The sequence below is a fragment of the Perognathus longimembris genome, chromosome 2 (assembly GCF_023159225.1).
Source record: "Perognathus longimembris pacificus isolate PPM17 chromosome 2, ASM2315922v1, whole genome shotgun sequence".
Lineage (NCBI taxonomy): Eukaryota > Metazoa > Chordata > Mammalia > Rodentia > Heteromyidae > Perognathus > Perognathus longimembris.
This window is the reverse complement of record NC_063162.1, coordinates 27,988,845-28,006,758: the sequence shown is the minus strand read 5'-3', so window position 1 is coordinate 28,006,758 and position 17,914 is coordinate 27,988,845. Positions and strand designations below refer to the sequence as shown.

General features: G+C 40.8%; 1 protein-coding gene across 4 annotated transcripts in view; it reads left to right on the top strand.

Annotated features, from left to right (window-relative positions):
• Window positions 1–11,740, top strand: part of Lgi1 (leucine rich glioma inactivated 1) — a 36,505-nt gene extending 24,765 nt beyond the window's left edge. For 3 of the 4 annotated variants that reach the window (XM_048335306.1, XM_048335311.1, XM_048335317.1), the window contains 4 exons: window positions 2,684–2,755; window positions 5,535–5,704; window positions 6,793–6,957; window positions 10,560–11,740. In XM_048335306.1, the coding sequence (XP_048191263.1) occupies window positions 2,684–2,755; window positions 5,535–5,704; window positions 6,793–6,957; window positions 10,560–11,395 (1,243 nt within the window). In that variant the 3' untranslated portion in view covers window positions 11,396–11,740. The remainder of the gene's footprint in view (window positions 1–2,683; window positions 2,756–5,534; window positions 5,705–6,792; window positions 6,958–10,559) is intronic. The other variant, XM_048335318.1, reaches the window with a different exon arrangement.
• Window positions 11,741–17,914: the final 6,174 nt, after the last annotated feature.

Genomic DNA, 17,914 nt, shown 5'->3' with positions numbered 1-17,914 from the left:
GCATAATTCTCAGGCTAGGCCAGTATTGTTTCCTTAAGTCATTCTTTGCCTAAGTTCCTCTGTCTGCTTTCTGTTTATTGCAATGTGACCTGATATCCATGGGGTCTCTCAGAGACTAGAGAACTGAACCTCAGTTCCTAGGTCTTTGGCATCTGGATGTCCCCCTGTCATTTCTGTCTCTTTTTTGTTTGTTTGTTTCGGCTTCTTCTGTAAGTCCTCAGGCTCATCGCTCACTAAACCTAGACATGAAGCTCCATCCTATCACCTTCTAATAGTTTCCTTTAGCAACATTTTATTCAGAGCTGGGGTATGTGGATGGCCATGACAATTAATTCAGAAGTTAATTGCTTCCAAATGCTGTTTGCTGGACAATTTTTACACAGGAGCTCTGTGTAAGCACACTTTTCCCCCACCCCAGCTAAGCCGGATACCAGGCACCTGCCTGAGGTATCTCCTTTTCTTTTTCCAACACTTTCATATTATCTCCACTTCTTTTTTTTTTTTCTTTTTTGGCCAGTCCTGGGGCTTGGACTCAGGGCCTGAGCACTGTCGCTGGCTTCCTTTTTGCTCAAGGCTAGCACTCTGCCACTTGAGCCACAGCGCCACTTCTGTCCGTTTTCTATATATGTGGTGCTGGAGAATCGAACCCAGGGCTTCATGTATACGAGGCAAGCTCTCTTGCCACTAGGCCATATTCCCAGCCCTATCTCCACTTCTTTTTTTCTTTTGCCAGTCCTGGGCCTTGGACTCAGGGCCTGAGCACTGTCCCTGGCTTCTTTTTGCTCAAGGCTAGCATTCTGCCACTTGAGCCACAGCACCACTTCTGGCCATTTTCTCTATCTGTGGTGCTGGGGAATCGAACCCAGGGCTTCATGTAAAGGAGGCAAGCACTCTTGCCACTAGGCCATATTCTGAGCCCCCTATCTCCACTTCTTAATGATAAAGTTGAGCCATATACATTTTCTGTCAATAGAACAACTACTTGAGAAAAGCAACTTATAAGAGAAAAGGGTTTATTTTGCTTCTTAGTGTGTGAAGTTTCCGTCTCTAGTGTGGTCCTATTGTGTTAAGCCTGAGGCAGCACAGCATAATTAGGAGCGTGCTGTGAAGCAAAACTCTTAACCTCATAGTCAGAAAATAAAGTGAGAAATTGGAATGTCCTGGGGTCCCACTATTGCCTTCCCAGGGCTGATCCTTCATTAGGTCTTGTTTCTGTCATCTCCCAGTAGTGCAACAAGAACTGGAGACCAAACCTTTAACATGTAGGTCTGTAGCAAACATATTGGACCCAAACTTCAGCAGGAATCTTGGAGAAGATGCATCACCAAAGTCACACAGCCAGGACATGGTGAAATCAGGGTTCAGGATTCCAACCTAGCTCAGACTCCAAAACTGCACCTTTCATCACAAAATCCACCGCTGTCCAGACTCGAACTTTCTGATTCTTTCCCCATTCTTAGAGTCCATTGGATCATTGAAAAACTTAATTAACTGAAAAATAGGCCCTAAAAGTTCTGAATGTTAGCCTTTGAGAAATCTCCTATGTAATTAGAGGAGGAAAAAGGCATGAAAGACTATTGATGTTTTACAAAGAAAAAGGTTTTCAAGGGCCTTGGAGGCAAACAACATAGGCTCTTTAGTTTTGGTTTTTATTATGAAATATATAAAAGTATATAACAAGTGCTGGCTAAAAACAGAAATTTTCAGTAGCTAGTATCATTTTTTTGATGCAGTATCAGCATTGATTAAGTCAGTATTTCTGTAATATGTGCATATCTATTCCTTAGTACTATCAGAAGATGAATCTAGTTGCCAGTAGTGTCTAGATAGTACTTCCTGTTTGATGAGCATCATCGTGGTGATCTGTGGAAAAACAAATAAACAAGACCTGTGATAATAGAAGCACAGAAGGGGAGAAAAGGTAACTGGAGGATAGATAGGTAGAAAGTCTTTTTTGATGGTTATTTTTTTTTTTTTATTTTTTATTTTTGGCCAGTCCTGGGCCTTGGACTCAGGGCCTGAGCACTGTCCCTGGCTTCTTCCCGCTCAAGGCTAGCACTCTGCCACTTGAGCCACAGCTGTATATGTGGTGCTGGGGAATCGAACCTAGGGCCTCGTGTATCCGAGGCAGGCACTCTTGCCACTAGGCTATATCCCCAGCCCCAGAAAGTCTTTTTTGAGATGCGATAAATGAAGCTAGGAGATACAAACCAGAAATTGGTGAGGAGAAGGGATTGGTGAGCAATGAGTTGATTAGAGGCATAGCTGCCTTCTGACTTTTAGATGGCTCTGCTCCCTCCAGTTAGAAGAGAAGGGTCCCTTGGATAGCAGACACTACCAGCTTAGTGAATTATCATTTGGGAAATATCACAAAAGGTAAATCTCATTTTCTCCATACAAAGAGCAACGCTCAGACATCATTCTGTTGCCGGTTTGTTGTTATTGTCATTGCCTTTGGTGGATATGAAGTGTTACTTACTCAGGGGATGTTAAAGCAAAGAGGTCAAAGGTTAAACACAGTAGTGGGAATCTGAGTAGTATCTTAGAAGACCAAAGCAAAGTACTACAAGTCATTTGGTAGACTGGAAATGGCAAAAGGAACTCAGAAGTCAACTTCGTTATAAATGCATTTAATCTGTCACCTAGTTTATATCACGCTCTTTTTTTTATTTTTATTTTCCAGGAGTCTCGCAAATAACAATCTCCAGACACTTCCAAAAGATATTTTCAAAGGCCTGGACTCTTTAACAAATGTGTAAGAAGACCTAAGAAATCACTGATGAATTACTTTGCAGTAATTAATTAATAAGGAAATCTAGTGTTGCTTATGAGATTTCTTAAGGGGTTTTAAAATTCCACTTGAATTTTCAAATTTTAATTTTAAATTGGCCTAAAATTTAAATTGACTACCAACTACCATGTGAGTGTTCTTTGCTGCATACCATAGGAAATTCTGAATACAAGGGACTCAGGCATTATTTTGACAAAAGTGTGTGCCTGTCTGAGAGAGGTGATTGAAAGGGTCTCTAAGGAGGGAGGGGGGAGAGAAGACCCCCACAGACATTTCGAGATCCCTTTTGGTTTTTCCTCCTGAGGTCCAGGAAATGAGGTTTCAAAGAAAAGAAAAAAAAACTTGAAGGAGTCTGGGAAACTGACAGAGTAAGTGAAAGGTTAGACTAAGGAGTTGAGTGAGGCAGCAGAGAAATGGGAGCAGGAAGTGGGGGTAGGGAAAAAAGTTTGCCTTTTCTCTCATTAGACTGAATAACAACTCTGGGCTTAATCCCTAGGAATTTGGCTTAAGCCCCAGGAAGGGAATGAATTTAATTATTTTTGACCCTTTTTCAAACAAAAGAGCTTTCAAACTTTGACTTTTAAGCTTCAGAGTGAAAGATCTTTTTGCAAGGAATTTGTATATTTTGCTGTAAGCAAAGCAAAAACTATACTCCTAACTCTCAGCAAAGCAATTTGGCTCCATTAATGCCTTCCAGAACATTAACAAGGTATTTGGAACAAAGGAGGGGATATAGGAAAGAAATCAAGAGATTGTTTTACCATTCAAGTGCTTTGCTAGAGACTATAGATTCAAAACAACTTCTCTACAATAACAAAATCTTCTGAGGAAAGAATTTTCCTCTAAGCCTAGTATTTAACTTCAAATCAGAAAGCTAATGAAAAACTTTCTTTGTTCCTTGAAGTAGGTCTTCAGCCCTTCCCCCATGCCTATTATTCCAATTTCCGAATGATAGTTTATTTCCAAGAGTGCCAGAATCAAGACACTTTTAAGAGAGACCCACATACATCTGTTATCTGGTCCAGAGTTTATGCTCACCCTGAAGGATTGGCACTCATTATTCTGGGTCAGATTTCTCTTGGGAGATGAGGTCAGTTCTGGGAATGTCTTGGAAGGCAGATGACGCTCCATGCCAGACCTGGGATACAGTTCATGGGGTGGCTTCCATCCCATTCCGCTAACATTTGAAATTGGTTCTGTCTCTCTAGCAAATCCCATAATGAGTTTGGCCTCATGTGCCTAATCTGATAGGCCCAAATCGAGAATTAGAAGTGTAAGGATCTGTGCCAACTTGTCTTTTAGTGGATTTCTTGTTTTTGTTTTTTTTTTTAATGTGTCATCTAAAAAATGTTCTTAAATGTTTGGGAATCTAACAATTATTTATGTGCTGGGTGAAGAGTAAGCAGCACCTATCTTAGGAATTCTGTGTGACTAGAAAAGGAAATAGAATTCCTGAAGAGAAGCAGTGCAAATAACAGAGAACTTGGTGAATTGGGGTCCAATGTGGAAACCTAAACCTATGGCATACAATTTATTACAGGCATAAACTATTGTATATCTACATTAACTGCCTCATCAAAGTCATTTCCTATTAACACTAGATTTGTATACCAAGCATATCTGGAAGACAGAAAATTTGTAGATCTAGACTAGATTAAGTACATCTGTAAAGAAAAGCAGAGAAATACAATTTAATGAAATACATTGTGTTCTATTCTGGGGCTGGGGATATGGCCTAGTGACAAGAGAGCTTGCCTCCCATATATGAAGACTGAGATTCGATTCCCCAGCACCACGTATACAGAAAACGGCCAGAAGGGGCGCTGTGGCTCAAGTGGCAGAGTGCTAGCCTTGAGCAAAAAGAAGCCAGGGACAGTGCTCAGGCCCTGAGTCCAAGGCCCAGGACTGGCAAAAACAAAAACAAAAACAAAAAAAACATTGTGTTCTATTCTGTAGATCCATGGTGTACAGTGTGGTGGCTACTGGACCCTTGTAGTCATGTGACACCTGGAATGTACTGTAACTAAGGAACTTAATTCTAAATTTGGCTTTGTTTTTGGTGCTGAAAATGGAACCCAGGTCCTTGAACATACTAGGCATATACCGCTGAGTTATGTACACCCACCCCCATTCCCTTACCTTTTAAAGTTTAAACACAAAAATTGTCTCTTAATTAAATTACCAGGACATTTTGGCTTATAAATCTATTGTTCACCTATCTGTTTTATGAAATTTGAATACAGACCACATTTTCAGGTGAAAATTTAGCATCAGGATTGAGATACAGTGTAAATATAAAGTACACTGTAGACAGTATAAAAATGTAAATATCTCAAAAGTGTTTATATTGACTAGTTGTCCAAATGATAATATTTTAAGCACATTAGATTAAATAAAACATACTATTAAAACTAACTATATATTTCTCTTTACTTTAAAAAATATGGCTATAGAAAAATTTAAATTACTTGTGAGACACTTCTTATTTCTATTGACAGCACTGCTTTAGATTAAGCCCCATCTTAATCCAAAAGAGAGTAAGTTATGAGGTCTCAAGGACTGGGGTGTTCTTTGTGGGTGCTCTGTGGTCACCTTCTCAGCCCAAATTGGATGGTCAGTCAAGTTCTAGGCAGATAATGGAGCATTATATAAAGCTGAGTGAGGTCATTGCACATGAATTGCTAACTATAGAAGTCCTACCAAGGCCCTCAAACTTCGAAAGCAGAAGAGGTTTGTCTTTCAGGGACCTGAGAGGAAATTCATTTAACTGTGACTGTAAACTGAAGTGGCTGGTGGAATGGCTTGGCCACACCAATGCGACGGTTGAAGACATCTATTGTGAAGGCCCTCCAGAATACAAGAAGCGCAAAATCAATAGTCTCTCCGCTAAGGATTTCGATTGCATAATTACAGGTAATGTACTTAAAACCACTTGACAGCACACAATTAAAGTAAGGACAACTTTTTTATTTGTAGGTACAGGAACTAGGGGAAGGGGTTGTACTTTAAAAACCATCTCAGCAGCTAGGCACAAGTGGGTGTGCAATTCTAGCTACTAAGGAGGCTGAGATCTGAGAATTGCAGTGTAAAGCCAGCCAGCCCAGACAGGAAAGTCCATGAGACTCTTATCTCCAATAAACCACCAAAAAGCCATTAGTGGAGCTGTGGAACAAATGGTAGAATGCTCATTTTGAGTGCAAAAGCTTTGGAACAGCATGTAGGCTTTAAGTTCAAGCCCCAGGACCAGCATCAAAAAATAAATGAATGAATGAGTTAAATTAAAAGAAAGAATCTGGGTGCTGGTGGCTCATACCTGTAATCCTAGCTACTCAGGAGGCTGAGAGCTGAGGATCGTGGTTCAAAGCCTGCCTCAGCAGGAAAGTCCATGAGACTCTTACTTCCAGTTAACCACCAGAAAACAGGAAGTGGTACTGTGGCTCAAGTGGTAGAGCACTAACCTTGAGTTTAAGTCCCCCAACTGACAAAAAAAAAAGAAAGAAAGAAAGAAAGAAAGAAAGAAAGAAAGAAAGAAAGAAAGAAAGAAAGAAAGAAAGAAAGAAAGAAAGAGAAAGAAAGAAAGAAAGAAAGAAGCAAGTTAATTTTTAAAAATTATAAACCTTTAAAACTTCATGTGTAGGTTGGGAAGATAGCTTAGTGGTAGAGTGCTTGCCTAGCATGCATGAAGCCTTGGGTTCAATTCCTCAGTACCACATAAACAGAAAAGGCTGGAAGTGGTACTATGGCTCAAGTGCTAGCGTGCTAGCTTTGAGCAAAAAGAAACTTAGGGACAGTGCCCAGGCCCGGAGTCCAAGCCCCAGGACTGTCAAAATAAATAAAGAAATAAAATTCTAAAAAAAAATGTGCTTAAAGGCAAAGCAAAATTGTCATTTTATTATTTCTATAAGATAAATGTATATCTTGTGGGTTTTGAGGTCTAGCCAAGGAAATACGTGTTAATATTAGTTCACACTTACCCATTGTCATTTTTTACTTCTTTGTAGAATTTGCAAAGTCTCAAGACCTGCCTTACCAGTCACTGTCCATAGACACTTTTTCTTATATGAATGATGAGTATGTAGTCATTGCTCAGCCTTTTACTGGAAAATGCATTTTCCTTGAGTGGGACCATGTAGAAAAGACCTTCCGGAATTATGACAACATTACAGGTATGAAAACTTAATATAACATTGAGTGGGAAGTGATTGCTTCAGCCAACAAATAGGACCAGGAAAAGATGAGCAGCATGAAGAAATGCTTTCAGGAGGCTTAGAGTCATTCTAATCCCATTTGCTAAGTGACTTGAGATTCTTTTCTAAAGCTTTGGTGTATTTCTCAGTTATAAAATGGGAGTAACACCTAATTCGTAGGATGGTTGATAAAGTAGTATGATTATGTATCTAAGAAAGGATAGGACCCAACATATTAAATATTCATTAAAAGGCAGATTTCTTGTCTCAAGAAGTACTGAACTATCATGAGTCCTAATCTAGATTCTGACACAATCTGGCTGGACAAATCCACTTACTTTCAATGCTTTCTTTTGTTTAACTACAAAATTAAGTTGATTGTTTGTGCCAGTTTGAACTCAGAGCCTACCACTCTTGCTTAGCTTTTGCATTCGACGCTGGCATTCTACCATTGAGCCACAGCTCTAGTTCCAATGTCTTGCCGATTAGTTGGAGATAAGATTTGTCTGCCGGGCTGGCTTTGAACCACAATCCTCAGATCCCAGCCTCCAGAATGTTAGGATTACAGGCATGAGCCAGTGACACTGGGTTTTTACGAGACAATGTCCCAACAAGTAACTAACTTCAAACTTACAATCCACCTTCTTAGAACTCCCACTACTGAGACTACACATGTAAACCAGTTCATATGTCTGGCTTAAGAAGGTTGTTTTAAATCAATAAGCCTCCAACTTTATTACACATTTATTTTATAAATTATTAATGTATGTCATAGAAAATAAAAGGTTTTATAATCTAAAAAAGTCTATAAGCCACATCTCCCTGTAGAGATTCATAAAACATATATTAGCAGTCTAAGAAATCCAGCAATAGGAAATCAAATCTCAGTATTTTTCACTATTTGGTGGAGAATCCAAATTTTTTCCATGCAGATTAATACTTTGGTAATATGTTAAGTTTCTTTCTAAGTTCAACAGCCTTTAATATTGTAAGTCATAAATTAGAATGTTTATATCACCTTACCTTCTAACACCTTGGAACTACTCCTCAGAGCACCCATGAAAGGTGTCATCCAGTAGACAGGTGTGGAGGGTCACAGCATATGGGGTCACAGAGTCTGCCAGTGGCCATCCATCTACCCATTCATTAAAGGATCTAGAGAATCCAGAGCTTGCTGGGAATTGAGGTTTCCAGCTAAAGGGATCTCTCCAAACTGAGGTCCTTCTAGACTTCTCCTTCTTTCTCAAGGAAGAAGGTCAGGGCATCTTTCTTTCTTACTTTTCCTGTGGACCAGGGAGGACTTCATAACGTGAAACAGGTTCTTCCCATCTGTGCACAACCCATCCATTTCTCCAGATGAGTCTTTAGAAGAGCACTTTAAAGAGAAATGAGTCATTCATTTGTAGACTAGAGGGCAGGCACTGCAGAATTTATCTCACCTAAAATGATGTCTTAGTTTGTTCCTGCTGCTATAACAGAAATGCCATAGACTGCACAATTTATAAACAACCGAGGTCTAAAACTCACAATTCAGTGTCTCATAAAGCTTACTCTGCTTCGAAGATGGTGCATTCTCTGTCCTCACAGACAAAGAAGGGACCAAAAGGGACTACATAGATTCTTTCAGACCATAAGGGCACTAATCTCACTCATGAAGGCTCTGCCCTCATCAAAATCTAATACTACTGCATTTGGGGATTACATTTTAACACAAAATTTTAGTACTACACAAACATTCAAACCACAGCAGATAGCAAATATGTCAGATACAAGATCACTGTTCACTTCCCCACAGACAGACATGGCAGAGTGCAGACATGGCCATAGACTCCTTCCCTAGGCAATCACAGTCAGCTAGTCAATCAAGATTGGTACATACGGTAAAACCAAGTGGCCATCTCTGACCTATTCTGGTCTCTCACTGTACAGAAGAAAAAACTGAATCCCAGAGAAGTTAAATGATTCTCCGAAGGTCACACAATCAGTTTAGTTCTGAAAAGAATAACATATAAAATATTTTTAAGGGGAAGGATAGGTGAGAATGTTGAAAGGGTTGAAGATATATTGTGTTCATAAACTGCTCTGTTAAATGGCAAACCTTTGTATAAATATAACTTAAAAAGGAGAAAAAAATCATTTTACTTGCAGATGCAGTCAAGTAGTAGAAAGAGTTTGTGTCAAACTTGTTTGCATCAGAGGCTTGGAACTGGAACCAAAAACAAACAAACAAACAAACAAAAAACCTTGGGGTACAATTTGTTTTTTTCTTTGGATTTTTAAAGCTCAAGTCTCTCCAGACAGGAAGATCCATTGACAAATGTCAAACTACTGGCAAAAAGATACTAATCAAATCACACAAAGGCCCCTTATTCCCTTATTAGTCATTATATGAGATTTCCCAAAATAATTCCCAATAATTATTATTCTCAATAATTATTCCCCAAAAGATTTCAGGATCATCACCCATGTCTGTAGTATCATTTTGTTCTTAAAGATTCCTTTTCTTTCTCACCTGCAACCATGACTTGAAGCTCCAGAAAAGTGACTCTATTTCCTCCTTTCCTGGGGGATTCTAGAGCAAGATGTCATTATCCTAGAGCAGGAAGTCTTTTAAGCTTAGATCAAACCAATTGCACATAAAGCTTGAACCATCACTGTAGGCTTTATAGGGTAATTCCAGAACCTTGTGCAAGTTTTCAGACCTGGAATAGCTAACTTTTCCCCAGCCTGGGTTAAACCAGCAGATAGGGGTTTGACTAGGTGTTCATTCCTCTGGATTTCATTTTCTTATCTAGAAAAGGGAAAATAGCAGTATTTACCTCTTAAGTTTGTTGGGAAATTTTAATGAGATAGTGTGACAAAGTACATAGTAAATGTTCAATAAATGATAGAGTTCGTTTGTTGCAATCCTGGGGATTGAACTTGGGGTCTAGCTTTTGCTAAGCAAGTGCTCTACCACTTGAGTTATGCTCCTTTTTCTTTTACTTTGTTTTTCAGATAGGTCCTCATGCTAACTGTCCAGGTTAACCTCCAACTTTGATCTTCCTAGCCTTGCTTTCCAAGTAGCTGGGACAATAGGTGTGCATAATCACATCCAACTTCTTTTTAAGAGAAGGTCTTGCTAGCTTTGGCTCAGATTGGCCTCCAATTGTGATTCTCCTATCTCTGCTTCCCAAGTAACTGGGATTATAGGCAAGTGCCACTGTGTCCAGCCCCTAAGTGATATACTTTTTAATTAGAATTACTGGCGTTAATTTGTGATGTGTCAGGGAAAGCAGTACTTCCTGTTGCAACATGTGAGACGAGAAAATGCAGGCTCTATGTTCTGACTATCTAGATGTGGTTGGAGGTGACATGATAACTTCATTGTTCATAACAAGATCATCTACAGTCAAAAAAAAAGTTGAGAACCTTGGGACCTTGTCACCATTGGCCTTGGAAATTGTCTTTGCTTAACCAATCACAGAAATCACTTGTTTCAGACTACTTTCAGTGGAAGTTGTATATGGCTCCAGTCTGCATGTTCTCTGCGTTCCAGAGGAGATGGCCACACAACTAATCTCTCATTTGTCTCTTCCCAGGCACGTCCACTGTAGTATGCAAGCCAATAGTCATTGAAACTCAGCTGTATGTCATTGTGGCCCAGCTGTTTGGCGGCTCTCATATCTATAAGCGAGATGGCTTTGCAAACAAATTCATAAAAATCCAGGATATTGAAATTCTCAAAATCCGAAAACCCAATGACATTGAAACATTCAAGATTGAAAACAACTGGTACTTTGTCGTGGCTGACAGTTCCAAGGCTGGTTTCACTACCATTTATAAGTGGAATGGCAATGGATTCTACTCCCATCAATCCTTACATGCCTGGTACAGGGATACTGATGTGGAATATCTAGAGATAGCCAGAACACCACTGACACTGAGAACACCTCATTTAATCCTGTCCAGTAGCTCCCAGCGTCCTGTCATTTATCAGTGGAACAAAGCCACCCAGCTATTCACTAACCAAACTGACATTCCTAACATGGAGGATGTATATGCAGTAAAGCACTTCGCAGTCAAGGGTGACGTGTACATTTGCTTGACCAGATTCATTGGTGATTCCAAAGTCATGAAATGGGGAGGCTCCTCATTCCAGGATGTTCAGAGGATGCCATCACGAGGATCCATGGTGTTCCAGCCTCTTCAGATAAATAATTACCAATATGCAATTCTTGGAAGTGATTATTCCTTTACTCAAGTGTATAATTGGGATGCAGACAAAGCCAGATTTGTGAAATTCCAGGAATTAAATGTTCAGGCGCCAAGATCTTTCACACATGTGTCCATTAATAAGCGTAATTTTCTGTTTGCTTCCAGTTTTAAGGGAAATACACAGATTTACAAACATGTCATAGTTGATCTAAGCGCATGAGACACCAAATTCTGTGGCTGCTATCAGAAACTTTCTACAGTACAAGACCTTGATGAACTCAATGCATGATGACTCTTCTTATCACACTTGCAAATGAATGCCTTCCAAACACTGAGAACCAAGCACTACCACTCTCTCCATCTTTTAAGTGTCCAGTCCAGTGGTGTGAGAAAGTTACTGTGTCTAAGACAAAATTTAATTGTGTAACTGTTCTTTGCAGTGAACTGTGTAAATAAGCGTTTAATGGTATCTGTTACTCCAAAAAGAAATATTAATAGTACTTTTCCATTTATTTATTCATGTGTTCAGAAACAACTGCCAAATAAAATGTTTACATTTTCTTTCATATCCCAAAGGTAATTATTTACAGGACTTGTTTTATTTTGGTGGGTTGTAGGTTGAGGAAATGGCTTTATGCAAAAAGATTAAATTTGTATGCAGGATTAGTGGTATGGATAATGAGTGAAGATTAAAACAATGAAAATGATTTCCCATAAGCAGGGTTATAAACAGGCTATATGAGCTGATTTCCAACAGCCAAAGTATTTCTAGAAGTCAAGACTTTCTAAAGAGCTGACTATACAATCATCTGACAGCTGATAAAGGCTATAACTGGATTGCACTTTCCTCTAATGTACCTGCTGTGGAGGCCTCCTAATCTGATAAAGGATGCTGCATTTCTGCATCCCAGTTTTGATGCTTTTGTCTTGCTGAACAGCGTCTAGAAGGCTCATATTTGATTTTCTAAGTTCTTGCAACTGGATCACATGAGCCATTGGTAGTGAGCACAATGCCTGTGGCATAGCAGGTCTTCAAAACATGTCTTAAAAAGGCATATAGTCAGTCTTCTCATAACAGACTAGAATGTCCTTTGACTGAACCAGTCAGTATTTACTGAACACTTACTAAGTATGACGTAGCTGGGTGCTAGTGGTTCACATCTACAATCCTAGGTATTCAGGAAGCTGGGAATCACAGTTTAAAGCCAAAATCTTGTGACTCTTATCTCTAATTAACTAGCAAAAATCTGGAAATGGAGGCATGGTTCAAATCATAGACCATTGGCTGTGAATGAAAAAGCCAAGAGACCCTCAGTTCAAGCCCCAGTACCAGCGTACATACATAAAAAAGAATTCAGTATAGTTGGGAGGCAACTATAGTAAGGACATCGTCCTTTGTCTCCTGGAGTCTTAGAAAACTAGTTGGGGGGCTGGGGATATGGCCTAGTGGCAAGAGTGCTTGCCTTGTATACATGAGGCCCTGGGTTCGATTCCCCAGCACCACATATACAGAAAACGGCCAGAAGTGGTGCTGTGGCTCAAGTGGCAGAGTGCTAGCCTTGAGCAAAAAGAAGCCAGGGACAGTGCTCAGGCCCTGAGTTCAAGGCCCAGGACTGGCCAAAAAAAAAGAAAATTAGTTGGGATGTTAAAATACTAAAAAATCATCCTATGGAGCAAGCAGCGAGTGGGAGAATCATCAGAATGTTCCAGATTATGAGCACCTTGGGAGCATCAAGGATGACTTTCAAGATGGAGTCCTTATCTGAACTTACAAGAAGATGTGACTTCAAAAGAAGGTCAGGGCAGAGAAGGTATTCCTGGCACAAATGTGTGCTAGCTTTACAGAGGAAATCAGAGCTTGCTCCTGCTGTTGTTCCTGGTACTTTTGCCATAGCACCGAGCAGGGGCAGGCACACAGCAGCCCCTCTACCCACAGCATAAAACTTACACGTCTCCAGGAAGCAACACTCAAGGGAGCATGCACAAGAACCAGGTTCCTGTCATACAGAGAAAATTTAGTGTCGGGTCTCTACTGGCATCAGGCCTCTAAGAGGTAACACTTACTCACTGCTGATCCCTCTCAGAGGGAGCCACTGGCCCTGGAGAGTCTCTTCCTTCAGTTTGTTCCTTTTCCTATAAGGATCATCACATACTGTCAGAAGACCCTTGCTTCCAATAGACTGGGTATAAGTCCAGCTCTGTCAGGTACTGACTTTGCCCGTAGACAAGTTACTTAACATGGCTGAGTCTGTTTCTTCTTCTGTTGTCTCCTCTTCTTCCTCTTCTTCCTCCTCCTCCTCCCTCCTCCTCCTCCTCCTCCTCCTCCTCCCTCCTCCTCCTCCTCCTCCTCCCCCCCTCCTCCTCCCCTCCTCCTCCTCCTCTTCCTCCTCCTCCTCCTCCTCCCCTCCTCCTCCTTCTCCTCCTCCTCCTCCTCCTCTTCCCCTTCCCCCTCCTCCTCCCCCTCCTCCTCCCCCTTCCCCTCCCCCTCCTCCTTTTCCTCTTTATTTTAGAGCTTGACCTCAGGGCCATATGCTCTCCTTTGTTTTTCTCTACTCAAGTCTGGCACTGTACCACTTGAGCCATACTTCCTCTTCTGGCTTTTTGCTGCTGGAGATAAGAGTCTTATGGAGTGCTGGTGACTCAGGATTGGTATCCTAATAACTCAAGAGGCTGAGATCTGGTGATCATGGGTCAAAGCCAGCCCTAGCAGGAGAGTTCATGAGACTCTTACTGAAAAAAAACAAAAAACAAAAACAGAAGTGGAGACATGGCTCAAGTGGCAAGGTGCCATCCTTGAACAAAAAAGCCAAGGGAGAGCACACAGTCTTCAATTCAAGCAGAAACACACACACACACACACACACACACACACACACACACACACACACACACACACACACACCCTACAAAATTGAAGGATGGAAACTAATTTCAAGAATCCATGGAGCCAGGTGCTGGTGGCTCACGCCTGTAATCCTAGCTACTCAGGAGGCTGAGATCTGAGGATCATGGTCATGGTTCAAAGCTAGCTCTGACAGGAAAGGCCATGAGGCTCTTATCTCCAATTAACCGCCTAACAACTGAGAGTGGAGCTATGACTCAAAGTGGTAGAGTGATAGCCTTGAACACTAAATCTCAGGGACAGCACCCAGGCCCTGAGTTCAAGCCCCACAACTGACAAAAAAGAATAAACTCAATGGGGGAGGGGGAAGAACTTTACATCACCTTTATAATAACAATAATATTTTTAAATCCAGAGAGAGCAAAAATAAAAGTACTAGTAGCTAGGACACTTTCAGAAAGTCTGTGCTATGAAATGATGATCTCCAGGGAGGACTTCAGATCATGCTCAGCTACTCAGATACTTCAGGGGGAGCCTCCATCCTAGAAAGGTAATACACAATCATCTCCAGCACAAATCAGAACCCTTAGTGTCACATCCCAGGCCAGAGAGTTCTTTATCCTTCATTCCCTTGACCCTGTATAAAGCAATCCTAAATAAAATATCCTTCATATAGGGTATATCCTTTATTATTTTAAGCATAACAGGTGATACTTACTGAACACTCCCTATGAGCCAGCCATTACACCCATTACACTAAGTGCTTCCTCTGCATTATCATCACTTCCTTTATTATTCTATGATAACAGTATTGTTTTACAGATGAGAAAGCATTCTTAGAGTAGCTGAGTAACTTGCCCATAGTCACACAGCCAGTTAAGGAGCAAAGAAGGATTCCTTTGGGTGGTATCTATCAGTGGTCCCATGTTACGAAGTGCCCAGGGACAAAAGCTATATTACAAGTTCAGAACTCTGTAGATGAATATCCAAGTCAGAAAAATGAAGTGTTTCCCTTAGAATAGGAAGTTTATTTCTATGGACACAACAAGCTTAATTTCACTGGAGATGTTTATTGAATGCCTTGTCTATCCAAAACACTATGGTAAGTGATAGGAAAAACAAACAAAATAAGTGAAGAGATATTCCTAAACTTAAAGAGTTTGCAAAGTAGTAAAGCTATGTCTAAAAGCCACTATGCAAAGCAAAACATGAACATAAAAGAGACCACAGTAAGTTCTACAGAGGTGAATCATGACCCCAGTTTTCCAACTTTTTTTTTAGTCATTCACAACATTTGGTTGGTTCTCACAGCATTTCTCTCTGAGTTAGCAGACATAGTGGTGATATGTATTTTAGAGTTAGCAGACCTAGGTTTCAATGTTGAACAGGTATTCAATTGTGAGAAACAGAGAAGCCACATTTTGAGAAGTCAAATTGGGAGTCTATTGGAAAGCCAGCAACTGCGGGTAAACTCCTGTCCCAAAGACCTGCAGCCCCTGAAATACACTTAACACCATTAGATAACTGAACCATGACAGTAGTAAAGCAAAGAAAGAACAGATAAACAATACCAGCAAATCAGATCAACTCCAGTGGAAAGCTGAAGTGGGATGCCATGGTGACCAGAGAAGAGCCAGGAGACAGGACACACAAAGCATAGCTTAATGGCACTTGACCTGGTCTGTGCCTAAATAGGATCAGGTCAGGGGGCAGGTGCCCGGGTCCAGCAACAGCATGAGCAGGGGCTCCAGGGGTAAGGGGATGGTGATGAAGGAGACAGAGAAGGCTGATGGCACAACTCTGTTTATTCCAACTGAAGCCTTAGCTATACACACCTTCTATATTTGTCACATGCTTGCATAATATTGCCCCTGCCTCTAAGAATTCAGGCATACCCATGATCTGGGAGGTGGGACTGTACCTCCTTCCTCCATTAAGACAAGATGGTGCCAGTTAAACCCAATTCCCTATCATCTACCACGTGGCCAAGATGGCGCCAGTTAGACCAAGTATTCTTACTTCAGTTTGCAATTCAATGTGTCTGTATGACCATTCTAGCTGTATGACCTGGACTAAGTTAACCCATGTTGCTCTGTAGTAAAAACATGAATGATAGTCATAGAAATTGATTGTCAATCAAATCTAAGCCTTACAATGATCTCCTGTTTTCAATCAAGGTGGCTACTCTTAACACCTCCATTTCACTGCCAAAAAATAAATGCACCCACATACACACTGTTAGCACGTCTGCCAGAGTGCCTACTTGAGGCTACTTCATTACTCAGTGGAGCACTGCTGTACAGTACGTGCAATCATGGAACAGCGTTGATGGAAGACTCCTGTGGACCATCACTTCCTTGTTCATGAGAACTGAAGATGGCTGTGGATTTGGAGAGGAAGAGATGGACAGAAACCTAGGGAACTGCCATTCCAGGCCATCCAGCCTAGCTAGAGAGGGGCAGGCAGGTATGGAGTGCAGTGAGCGATGGCAGGATGCATGCTCTGTGATCGGCAAGCATTTCTCTTTGAGGAACATTGAAGGATTTTTGGCTTCTGGGAATTCACTTATGTTTTAACAAAACTTAACTTTTGCTGAAATGTGCTCCATGTTTAAATGCATGGAGAGAACTGTGTGAAATATAGCTCTTACAAATTTCAGTCTGGCTTTTGTAGCAACCAATGGCAGATCTCCCTGAATGATGAAACGATGGAGATTGCCCACACAGTGATATGAAGAAGTGATTGTATTCCTTTACTTCTGTGTTTTCCCTAAGAGAAGACAGAATTGACCTCAGAGGAGGTGTATTGTAATCTTGCTGTGGGATTTCAGCCAAGGTTTCTAGACTAGCTCCTGCCTATTCTCCACTACAAGTACTCTGGTGAGGAAAGCCATAAACCCTTTTTCTATTCTCAAGCTCTGTTCCCTCTCAATATATCAGAATTGTCATGCTTTTTCTAAATATACATGACCACTTTTGTACTCCAGACTCTGAATCCTGAGGATTATGGGGGCCACAGTTCTTTTGCTTATAACTTACTGAAACCTAAGTAACCTAGCTGAAATGTAAAAGTATCTTCAGTGGTATCTGGTTACCAGATACTCAGATGATATTTTCATAAGTCTGTCGGTCTGTGACTCATGGTTCTCTGTTCTTGTATGTTAACTTCTTCCTAAGTCAACCTTTCCTGTGGAGACACCAGCAACTGCATTAGTCCTGCCCCACTAGCCACGCCCAGCAGAAATACTGGAAACTACTCTATCCCTGTAGTTCTATCAAAAACACAGAGCTAATTCTCATTGGCCCAGTGCCAATTTCTGATTCAAAAACAATGATCACAACTAAAGATAGCATTTTCTGATTGGCCAACTTTGGGATGGACTTGTCCCTAGAACCCACTGATGAAATCCACAAGGATTATGAGTAAGGTAAGAATGATTCCCTAAATTAAAATTGAAATGTTATTTTAAAAACATCATTTGGAAGTGACAAAAGAGTAGTGAGACAGAAGAATCAAAAGTTCACAACTAGCCTGAGTTATATAGCAAGATCCTGTCTCAAAAGAAAAAATTAGGTGGGCATCAGTGGCTCACACCTATAATCCTAACTATTCAGAAGGCTGAGATCTGAGGACCATGATTCAGCTCAGGGACAATGCCAAGGTCCGGAGTTCAAGCCCCAGAACTGGCATGCGCATACACACACACACACACACACACACACACACACACACACACACGATTTCATCAGTAAGAGGTCTGGTCTCTACAAAGAGCCTGTAGGAGAGCTAGAGTGTCTCTCGTTGAGCTGTGCCCTTCATGTGTCTAAAAATCTCTCCATCATAAGAGGTTTCAAAGATCACTTCCAGCTTTTATTTTGCAAAAGATTATAAAATGCA